Here is an 11,609-nt window from a genome sequence, read left to right as displayed (position 1 = left end):
TCAATATTTTTTCCTTAATAACTGTTCCCTATTGTTTAGCTGAGGCTTCAAGATAATGATGTAACATTTGGGGGAAAATATGCAACCCAGTAATCCAGCACTAGATGCAAAAATGGCGAATATCTCCACAGCTACCATGTATTTTCCTTTGGTGCTCAGATACGTTGGGACAAAGGACAACCAAACACTGCAAAAGACCAGCATGCTGAAAGAGATAAACTTGGCTTCATTAAAGCTATCAGGTAATTTCCTGGCAAGGAAAGCCACCGTAAAGCTGACAATAGCCAGGAGGCCCATATATCCCAGAACAGAGTAAAACATAGTCACAGACCCTTCATTACATCCCAGTATAAATTCTTCAGTCACTGAGTGTGCGTCAGCATCTGGGAATGGAGGGGAGGTTAAGAGCCACACAATGCAAATGCCTGCTTGGATAAGGGAGCAGGAAAAGACAATGAAGCTGGACAGGCTTTTTCCTATCCATTTCCTCATGCTGCTTCCTGGCTTGCTTGCCATGAAAGCCAGGACCACAGTGATGGTTTTCGCCAACACACAAGACAGGGCTATGGAGAAGACCATACCAAAGCTAATTTGTCGCAGTAGGCACATCACTTTCTGAGGTTTGCCAATAAACAGCAACGCACAAAGGAAACAGAGCAGGAGGGAGATGAGGAGAGTGTAGGTGAGGGTCTGGTTGTTGGCTTTGACAATGGGAGTGTCATGGTGCTTCATAAATGTTCCCAGCACCAGAACTGTGACCATAGAAAAGGAAAGTGCTGAGGTAGCTAAACTAATCCCCAGAGGTTCTTCATAGGACAAATATGTTACTATCTTAGGAATACATGAATTCTTTTCCTTGTTTGGATATTGGTCAACTTGACATTCGGTACAGTCATCCCTGTCTGGGAAGGAAAATAGTCCTATAATTAATTAAAACATTTTATATTTTCTGCATTTTCTCATTAATATGACATGAAGTGCTCATTGCAGAGCTCATACCAGGACCACTGATGATGCATCAGGACTTTCTTTTTTTAAAAAAATAACAATAATAATAACCTTGATTAGCCTCACTCATATGTGTATTAAAGGTAAAGGGACCCCTGACCATTAGGTCCAGTCGCGGACGACTCTGGGGTTGCACCGCTCATCTCGCTTTATTGGCCGAGGGAGCCGGTGTACAGCTTCCGGGTCATGTGGCCAGCATGACAAAGCCACTTCTGGCAAACCAGAGCAGCGCACAGAAACGCCATTTACCTTCTCGCCGAAGCGGTTCCTATTTATCTACTTGCACTTTGATGTGCTTTCGAATTGCTAGGTTGGCAGGAGCTGGGACTGAGCAACATGATCTCACCCTGTCGTGGGGATTCGAACCGCCGACCTTCTGATCGGCAAGCTCTAGGTTCTGTGGTTTAACCCACAGCGCCACCTGCGTCCCATATGTGTACATATGTGCATTAGAAGTACTTATATGAATATCCCAACTTTCCTAGTATTTTGGTAAGCTCAGAACCTGCAATGACCAACTTTCTAAAGTTCTCTGAGAATAACGAAGAATATAGAAATGTCTTTTATGGATGGAGAAAGAAAATGTTTGAGGACAGATTCTGTGAAACACTAGCCTAGTGATCCAGACCACAATTAAAACAAATTCTTTCTGCCACCATCTTGCAAGTTGAAAGAACTGCTCCCGAGGAAAATTTTCAGAAAGCTGTAGATGAACTAGAATCTTTTTCTGGATTAAAACCCTTGCGGCATATACTCCTGTGTGGTCTGGCATCCATCATGATGTTAACATGGAACTATCATTTATGTTCTTTAGGATCATAAAGTAACACTGCCCACTACACATCTTACCATATTGGTTTGAGATCTTCCCTTCTGGACATGCAACACAATCATAGCAGCAAAACTTATTCTCATCCCGTTTTTTCCTGCTGTGACCAGGGTGACAGCTGTCAGTACACAAAGAAAGTGGTAGTGTCTGTTCCATAAATGGGAAGAAGTAGAATATTACCAATTGAAAATTATGTTTCCAGTGTTTTTGATATTTGTACCTGATTTGTCTATCTAAATAAATGTATTGCGGGCACAAAGCAATGGTGTTTGAAAGTTCTGAAGAGCACCTGACATCCTATAGACTGCTGGTGGTTTCCTATGTGGGTAACTAGCATTACAGGATTTCTTCACCAATGTGATACATACCTCTGCCGTATCAAGCAGTTGGTCCCTTACCTTTCCCGCCCTGATCTGGTCACAGTGATCCATGGTCACCTCCAGGCTTGATTAGTATAACTCACTTTACGCAGGGCAAAACTCCAGAGGGTGCAGAATGCCGTGGCGCGGCTCCTTATGGGGTCCCTGCCGTGGGACCACATTCATCCAGTGCTTTACCAGCACTGGATACCACCGGTGGAGTACAGGATCAGATTTAAGGTGCTGGTTTTGACCTTTAAAGCCCTATGCAGGTTAGGACCCTCGTACCTACAGGGCCGCCTCTCCTGGTATGCCCCGTGGAGGACCTTAAGGTCCACAAATAACAACATTTTTGGAGATCCTGAGCCATAAGGTGGTTCGATTGGTCTCAACTAGGGCCAGGGCCTTTTCAGTACTGGCCCCGACTTGGTGGAACGTCTCTCACAGGAGACCAGGGCCCTGCAGGATTTGACATCTTTCCGCAGGGCCTGCAAGACGGAGCTGTTCCGCCTGGCCTTTGGGCTGGAAGCATTCTGACCCCTATGTTTTCCTCCCTTGTGGTGTTGATTTGGGCCACTTTAAAATGAGGCTGCATTTTAAAATTTTAATTTTAAATTGTATTTAACCCGTATTTTAATTAATGGTTTTTTCTTTCTTTTATGTCTTATTGTAATTTTACTGGTGTCAGCCGCCCTGAGCCCAGTTTTGATATTATATTATTATTATTATTATTATTATTATTATTATTATTATTATTATTATTCACATGCATATACACACATTTACTCAAAGTAACATTATACCTCCAGAAATCACTCAAAATAGAACAGTCCCTACCTCATTAAAACTGCTGTGCCATGTGATGGCATCATCATGAATTGTGAACCCATTTGCCTGGGGAGCTACACTTCCAATTTTCACTCTTTGGAACGTCTGGTTTGGAAAAATGACCCAGTTTATTATATCAAATCCAGCAATCAATTCCCCTTTCTGGTTAAAAGCAACCTCATCACCAACACTGTTGTTAAATGAGACATGTTTCAGAAAGTGGTGGAGCTAGATGGGAAAGAAAATCAAAATTACAACCGGATGTTTATAGATAATGTATAAAGTTGCCTTCATACTGACATTGTCCTTTCCACCACAGTAATCTAGCTACCTTCTTAAAGCAAATTTCACAGGGCATCTTTCCTAGGTCTTCAGTTGAGGAGTTTTAATTGGAAATTCTAGGGATGTAAATTGGGTATTCTGTATACAATGCAGGTGATTGAGTAAAGTAAAGCCAATTCCGCTACCATTGTTCAGTCCAGTAACCAAGTTTGGAGGGTATGAATCAAACTTTGTGACACATTAGGTTGCTGGAGATTATCTGATTTAGGTCTAAGTCAAGCAGTGGGAAAAATCTGATATTGCATCGAGAGATCTGTTGTTTCACCATCTTGACGTCCTTAGGCCATTACCTGCCATGGCTGTTGATGCTGAAGATTCAGTCTCCTTCCATTCATCATTGCTACTTGCCGAGCTTGTTGTAATTGCATATTATGTAAAGCATGTGTCACAGCATAGACAGCATTGTATATGTTGTAGCTGTGACCGATCATGTTCATTTCAAAAAATATCCCAGGAAGACTTTCCAGTTTCTCTGCACCAGTACAGAGATCCTTACCTTCCTGCCTAACAAATTGATCTTGAAATTCACACCAAAAAGCCTTTTCCCAGAAGTCCTTGATGAAACCATCTTCTTTTGTCAATAAATTGTTTCTGGTTTGAAGGAAGTGTTGAAATCCTCTGACTTTATTTGAGTGAATGGTGAAGGACAAAGCTCCATGGATGGTTTGTATATCCCATTGCCTTTCATAATGGTTTGCTGAGAGTTCCATCTGAGCTGTCATAAGCCACACTTTTCCTTTAGGTTTCATAGTCACAACACCCAGTTCTGGTAGAAACAGCAATGCCCTCAAAAACAAAGTACTTTCATCATGCACAATCACTACATTGGCATTACTCTTCATGGAATTATAGTATATTTGCGCTATCTGGTCTCCCATTTGAGCCAATTCACCGAAAACAAATATCATGATTCTTTCTAGGAAGGCAACACAAATTCCTTTCAGGGGAAATTCTGCAAGTATGGTATGCACAAACTTTTCACCACTGTCATCATCTTTAGCAAAGATCCCAACCCATATCCACTTGAAGTGTAAAAGTAGTTGTATAATTCCCTTATACTGGTAGCTCTCATTTGGAACCATCTGGTAGAAGGTAAAGCCTTTGCCTTTATCATTCATCATTGGTACAAAACCATATGTGAACTATAGAAAGGATGGGTGTGTCAGGAATACACGTATACACACACACACACACACAAAAAAAAAAAACCCATCATCATCATTAGTATAAGTATTATTACTAAATAAAAAAATTCCTTCCAGCAGCACCTTAGAGACCAACTAAGTTTGTCATGGGTATGAGCTTTTGTGTGCATGCACACTTCTTCAGATACATCTCTAACATGCTGCTGGAAGGAATTTTTTTATTTTGTTTCGACTACGTCAAACCAACACGGCTACCTACCTGTAACTAGTATTATTACTACTACTTCACCTTTTCCCCTGCTAGGACCCAAGAATAGATAAAAACATAGGAAAAATCATTTTTAAAAAATCAATTACAGTGGTACTTCGGTTTAAGTACACAATTGGTTCCGGAAGTCTGTACTTAACCTGAAGCATACTTAACCTGAAGTGAACTTTCCCATTGAAAGTAATGGAAAGTGGATTAATCCATTCCAGACAGTCCGCAGAGCACTTAAACTGAAGCGTACTTAACCTGAAGCGAACTTTCCCATTGAAAGTAATGGAAAGTGGATTAATCAGTTCCAGACGGGTCCGTGGAGTACTTAAACTGAAAGTACTCAAACCGAAGCATACTTAAACCGAGGCATGACTGTAAATGTTAGTAGAATTAAAACTATATACATATATTGTGTTATATACATATATAGTGCTGGAGGAGACTCTTGTGAGTCCCATGGACTGCAAGAAGATCAAACCTATCCATTCTGAAGGAAATCAGCCCTGAGTGCTCACTGGAAGGACAGATCGTGAAGCTGAGGCTACAATACTTTGGCCACCTCATGAGAAGAGAAGACTCCCTGGAAAAGACCCTGATGTTGGGAAAGATTGAGGGCACAAGGAGAAGGGGATGACAGAGGATGAGGTGGTTGGACAGTGTTCTCGAAGCTACGAACATGAGTTTGACCAAATTGCGGGAGGCAGTGAAAGACAGGAGTCCCTGGCATGCTATGGTCCATGGAGTCACGAAGAGTCGGACACGACTAAATGACTAAACAACAACAACAACAACATATTTAAAATCTGTTTCAAACATACCAATAAATACAAAAAAACAGCACGGCAGCAGCCCTTTCATGAAAAGAAGTAAGTTCCCTAAATCCTGTTGCAACAAGAAAGTTTTCATCTGTTGGAGGAAGGAGAACAAAGAGGGAGCTAGTCTAGTTTCTCCAGGGAGGAAGTTCCAGAGTCTGGGACCAACCACTAAGAAGGCCCTTTCCCGCCTCCCCACCAAGAATGCTTGTATTAGGACCAAGAGAAGGGCCTCCCCAGAAGATCTCAAACCCAGACATATGAGTGAATAAGGGCTTTCAAATAGCTTGGACCTAAGCCATATGGAGCTTTATAGATCACAACAAGCCATTTGAATTGTGCCTAGAAACAGACCACTAGCCAGTGCAATTTTTGTAGCAAAGGAGTCATAAATTCCCTATAACCAGCCCTGGTCAGCGATCTGACTGCAGCTCTTTGATTCATTTGCAGTTTCTGAGCACTTTTCAAAGGGAGACCCACATAGAGCGTGTTACAATAACCCAGAAGGGATGCGACTAAGGTGTGCCACCGTGGCCAAATCAGACAACTGAAGGAACGGGCGCTGCTGACACAATAGATTTAACTGTACAAATCTACTCCAGCTGCATCTATGTTCAGGGTTGAATCCAGGAGCACACCCAAATTGAGAACCTGTGTCCTGGAAACAGACTGGTAGCCAGTGTAGCTGTTTTGATAAGTGAGTTGTATACTCCCTATAACTGACCCCGGTCAGTAATAATAACAATGTTTTGCCAAGGAAAAAAGAAGCTTCAAAGTCCTGGGGGCATAATAGCACCTGTTTAGGTGGCAACCAAGAATGATTAACATTAGTAGGACTAAGTTGCATATTCAAATGTGAAATAATTTTTAAACTATTTATCTTTCTTAAAGCTGTTGTTTTCCCCTCTTTCTACCCTTGTGTCCCATCTTGAACAACAAAAGCAGGGAGACTGATTTCTTAAGAGAGAGGTGCACCTGCACACCCTACCTGTGGAACTTTGTAGATACCCAAGATATTTGCCATCTGAAGTGAAGTTTCTGAGTAAAGGTCCCCAATGACTGATATCAGGTTGTTCCGAATGCCATACTCATAGTTGGGAATAACTCTGTTCTGTGTGGAGAAAAGTTCCATTGTGGCATGATATGTCCACCTTGGACCATAGTTATCAAGCAGGTGAAAGCCCAAGGTTACATTTGGCAAGATCTTGTGGTTTTGATTGATCTCTCCCACAGCAAATATCAAGGCCAATATGTTCATGTAGCTCTTAACATGCACCCTGCAAGAAGTATTTCATGCCATATCAGATGGAAATGCTGCACATAACAAATCCTTATGAATAGGTTCATCTTCCTCGAGAACATCCATTACAGAAGTCAACATGCACTCCAAAATACAACTGGAATATGCATTCAGATTATAGTTATGTGGTAGTGGATAGCACAGTGGAGCAGACATGTTTCTCTGACTTCTTGGAAATGGAACTGCTTCCCACGATGTGCAACAATGAGATTGACATGTTGCAACAACACCAACTATTCCAATCCTGTGCTTATGCCATTGCATTTGCACAATGCCAGCCTTGCCACCCCATCTCTGTCCCAGTAAATAGATGTGTCGCAAGTTCAGCTAAGTGCCTCTGCTCCACTGTGCTGCGTACCATGCACTGTGATGGGAGTTAAAATGCATTTTATATTTGCTTTTGAAGTGTTGTTGTTGTTGTTTCAATTTATTACCCACTCTTCACCAAATGTTTCAGGGCAGCTCACAAAAAACTATAAATATATTATTTTAATTTTTTTATTAAAACAATATTTTTATACATCCATAAAATATCAAAGTGATGCCCAATCTTTAAGCTTAAAGCACTATTTTTTATTTTATTTGTTAAAGATAAAACAGCAGGCATTCCTCGAGAATGTGAAGTGGGAAGGGATGGGTAGATGTGAGAAAGAAAGAGAGAGAGAGATCGTCAACAGCCAATGTTAAGAGTTGCATATGATGAAAACTGCATAATGAAGGGACCAGGAGGGACTGTATGTTAAGAGAAATCCAGAATATAGAGGCTGCAACAAAGAATGACCTGTTCTATCCGACCACACTCTGAAACTCTGAGGGTGATATAATTACCAAAAGGGTCCACTTTGCTGATCTAAGTGAGTTTGTAGGGAGACAGATCCTCTTTTAGATATTTGGGTCCTAAGTCAATTAGGGCTTTGCACACTAATGTGAGCACCTTTCATTAGGTCTTGAAACAAAATGGCAGCCAATGCTACTATTTTAAATACGGGCTTCAAGCAGTCTAGATGGAACCACAGGTAAGTAATCTAGTGGCTGAATTTTGCGTCATTTTAAGTTTCTGAATCATCTTCAAGGGAAACCCCATATAGAGTGCATTGCAATAATCCAGTCTGGAAGTTACCCAAGCATGGACAACAGCAAGCAAGTCAGCTCTTTTAAAAAGGGGGTGCGGATGATGAACCAAGCAGAGCTTGAAATAGACACTCTTAGATACTGAACTCACCAGAGTCCAAGTACCTCCAAGCTACAGATCTGCCTCTTCCAAGAGAGTGCAACTAAGTCATAACAGGTCACCTTCCAACCCCCAGACTTAAGAAATGCTTGCTTTGTTATTTGGTTGTTGTTTTCCATCTGTCATTTTAAGATTTGGTCATTTTATTTTACTATAAGCTGAACTGAAGCATTTTAACTAAAGAGCATTAATTTATAAATGAATAAATAGTGGTAGGAAAAAGCTTTGTGAAATGTGTTACATCAGGGAAACCTGCTTTCACAAATAACTCCACCAATTAAGACAAAACACACAAACAAAAACAATGCAAAGCAAAAAAATCAGGCTAAAGCATTGGCAATAATAATAATAATAATAATAATAATAATAATAATAATAATAATAATAATAAGTGTAGGAGCCTAACCAATGGCTTCAAGTTACAAGAAAGGAGATATTGACTAAGTATCAGGAATAACTTTCTGATAATAAGAGCTGTTTGACAGTGGAATGGAGTCCCTTGAAAGGTGGTGGACTCTTATATCTCGGAGGTTTTTAATCTGAGGTTGGATGGCCATCTGTACCAGCATTGCAGGCTGTTGAACTAGACGACCTCCAGGGTCCCTTACATCTCTACAACTCTATGATTCTTTATCGCCCATTACTTACACAAGATCAGTGTCTGAAGAATTAAGAGGATCTTTTTCGAAGCTTACTGATTCAGCAGGTACGAAGACTAGAGGAGTAATGCCACCGATAATGAGGTCACCTTGTTGAAAATATTTGTGAAGAATAGGGATGGGATCATTGATGTTGCATTTCGCAGCACTACTCTTGCATACGTTGTGAGGCAGTAGAAGCAAAATGACTAATAACAGCATCTCAGTGGAAACTTCTTCTCAATGCACTGTATTCCTTGTTTTCAGATTGTCATTTTAGTATAATGGAGCACATCAGTCTAATATGAATGGCTGCTTACTATACTCATGTCATGACATGGAGTCAGGAGAATAAATCTTGCTGCATGAGAAACCACATGGGATCTTGTCTGTACATTAGAATGTACATTGCAATTAGAATGTTCGAATTATAATTTATTTATGGAGTAGAAGAAGTAAACATGCTTGTCACCACCAAACCTCATTATTATCTAAATTATTAGTGGATCCTTAAATGACCTAGTGGATAATTGAAGCCACCCAAAACTCAAAATCAAAAAGTGAAGCAATACATATTTGGGGTGGATGTACAGGAAGCTTTTCTGGGGAACGTTTGCTCTTGTCTTTGTTATGCAAAAGAAAGCATGGCTTATTTACATAAACTATGGAATAATACTGAATTCCTAGCATTGCTTATGTTGAAATTCTAGTATTGCTTATGTTGAAATGCAGTATTCTAGTATTGCTTATGTTGAAATGCAGATGAAGAATAAATATCTCAAGTCATTTAAATTTTTGCAAAAATAATATATTTTGTTCACATAGTAAGAATTCAAAGTTTTAAGCAAGTGAATTAACAGAGCAGGGGGGAGACCCGGCTTGTAAAACTTTATATATTTCATACCCATTAACTGTCCTGGAAAAACCAGGACATTCCATTTCTGTCTGTGAGAAAGCAAAGCATGGGAGCCATTTTGGGTGCTGCAATCTTACCCTGGAAAAAGGGCTTTGTGAAAGGGGGCTGCCGCCCAAAAAACATATTTTGGGTTGCTGTGTGAGATCATGCCCCCCCCCAAAAAAATCCTGCCTTTCAGGGCCGCAATTTTGTGTGGGTCATGTGACTCAAGTATGACCCTGCCCCTGGAAGACAGTGTCCCGTTTTTTTGCTGTGACATATTGGGTATGCGATTTATTTTATTATTGTATTTAAATCCCACCCTTCCTCCCAAAGGAGCCCAGGGCATCAAACACTAGAAAGATCTTAACACAATTCCGGTAGACATAGGGTAAGAGCCAAATTAACAGGCTTGTTAAAAGAGGAATATCTTCAGTTTAAAGCCAAAAACAAATCAATTCAAACAATGTGGACTTAACGATGCATGAGTTTCAGGCCTGTGATGGAACAGCATGTGTCTATATTGATTCAAATGATTGGTCCCATGTCTTCTAGTGAGTTCAACTGAATAAATGAGACTTAGTTGTTGGGAACAGCAGGATTGGAGTGCTGTACTGCTGTGGGGAACAAACCCCTCTTGAGATGACCATGGTGTAAGATCTGGACTCCATGCAGACTGAAGGTGTAAATATGTGAATAAATCATATTTCTTAAAGCCACAACAGTCTCACCATGTCTCAGTTCTCCAAAGGACTACAGAATACGTGTGAATGCCTGGGAACTCATAGGTTCTTGCTACTGCTCAGCAGTGAAAGGTTAAGGCACATGACTTTTGTAACAATATTCTCAGTTACTCCTCAGAAAACTGCTCACTGATAGGAGAAGGCACTGGGGAGGCTTCACAGCAAGAGGTATCTTCTTGGGGGTGTCCAATGTCATAGAGGCAGACCACTCCTCTGCCAGCTCACTGAGTCCCTCTCCTGGATCCAGCTCTCCACTCTCAGAACTACAAGCCTCCTCTGCAGGCTAATACACTTTGTAGGGTCCTGATTTTCCTCCTGACATTCTGCTAGCATCACCCCTGTATTTGAGCTTTAAATAGCAGGCATGGAATGGGAAATTAGGGTCAGGACTGTGATGTTCAGGAAAGGAGGAAATGACCCTCTCTCCCACTACCACAGTCAGGAAGCTTCAAGGATGGACAGGTAAGAACCACATGCCCCAAACTGCATGCTTATTCCTTCCACTCTTCAAACAATCACGAGCATTGGCAAATAACTAAAACTGAGCCATACAATCAGAGCAATCAGCTATCCTGTGATCATGAAAGCATTAATTCTAGTGGCTACAAGGTCAGAGATCGCTCTCATCTCATCAAAAGGAAGTTGGATACAGTCATACCTCGGTTTAAGTTCACTTCGGTGTGAGTACTTTCAGTTTAAGTACTCCGCGGACCAGTCTGGAACGGATTAATCCACTTTCCATTACTTTCAATGGGAAAGTTCGCTTCAGGTTAAGTACGCTTCAGGTTAAGTACGGACTTCCGGAACCAATTACACTCATACCTCGGGTTAAGTACGCTTCAGGTTGAGCACTCCGTGGACCCGTCTGGAATGGATTAATCCACTTTCCATTACTTTCAATGGGAAAGTTCGCTTCAGGTTAAGTACGCTTCAGTTTAAGTACGCTGCAGACCCGTCTGGAACAGATTAATCCACTTTCCCTTACTTTCAATGGGAAAGTTCGCTTCAGGTTAAGTACGCTTCAGTTTAAGTACGCCACGGACCGTCTGGAACGGATTAATCGACTTTCCATTACTTTCAATGGGAAAGTTCACTTCAGGTTAAGTATGCTTCAGGTTAAGTACGGACTTCTGGAACCAATTACAGTCATACCTCGGGTTAAGTACGCTTCAGGTTGAGTACTCCACGGACCTGTCTGGAATGGATTAATCCACTTTCCA

At 41.1% G+C, this 11,609-nt stretch overlaps 1 protein-coding gene across 1 annotated transcript; it reads right to left on the bottom strand.

Annotated features, from left to right (window-relative positions):
- Positions 1-8,973, bottom strand: LOC118095425 (vomeronasal type-2 receptor 26-like). Its single transcript, XM_088654695.1, has 5 exons — positions 8,762-8,973; positions 6,571-6,859; positions 3,034-3,252; positions 1,858-1,984; positions 1-902 (listed from the first exon to the last, which is right to left on the bottom strand). The coding sequence occupies exons 1-5, from the start codon at positions 8,971-8,973 to the stop codon at positions 1-3; spliced, it is 1,749 nt and encodes a 582-aa protein (XP_088510821.1).
- Positions 8,974-11,609: the final 2,636 nt, after the last annotated feature.

Source organism: Zootoca vivipara, chromosome 12, assembly GCF_965207765.1.
Source record: "Zootoca vivipara chromosome 12, rZooViv2.hap1.1, whole genome shotgun sequence".
Lineage (NCBI taxonomy): Eukaryota > Metazoa > Chordata > Lepidosauria > Squamata > Lacertidae > Zootoca > Zootoca vivipara.
This window is presented reverse-complemented; position numbering and strand designations above follow the sequence as displayed.

Bases quoted from the DNA above. Each gene is read 5' to 3' on its own strand.
- LOC118095425 (XM_088654695.1), bottom strand. From the start codon at position 8,973: ATGCTGTTATTAGTCATTTTGCTTCTACTGCCTCACAACGTATGCAAG. The intron at 3,253-6,570 runs GTAGGGTGTGCA...TTTCCCATCTAG, and splicing joins GTATCTACAAAGTTCCACAG to CTCCACCACTTTCTGAAACA. The intron at 903-1,857 runs GTAAGATGTGTA...TTTCCTTCCCAG, and splicing joins GAAGATCTCAAACCAATATG to ACAGGGATGACTGTACCGAA.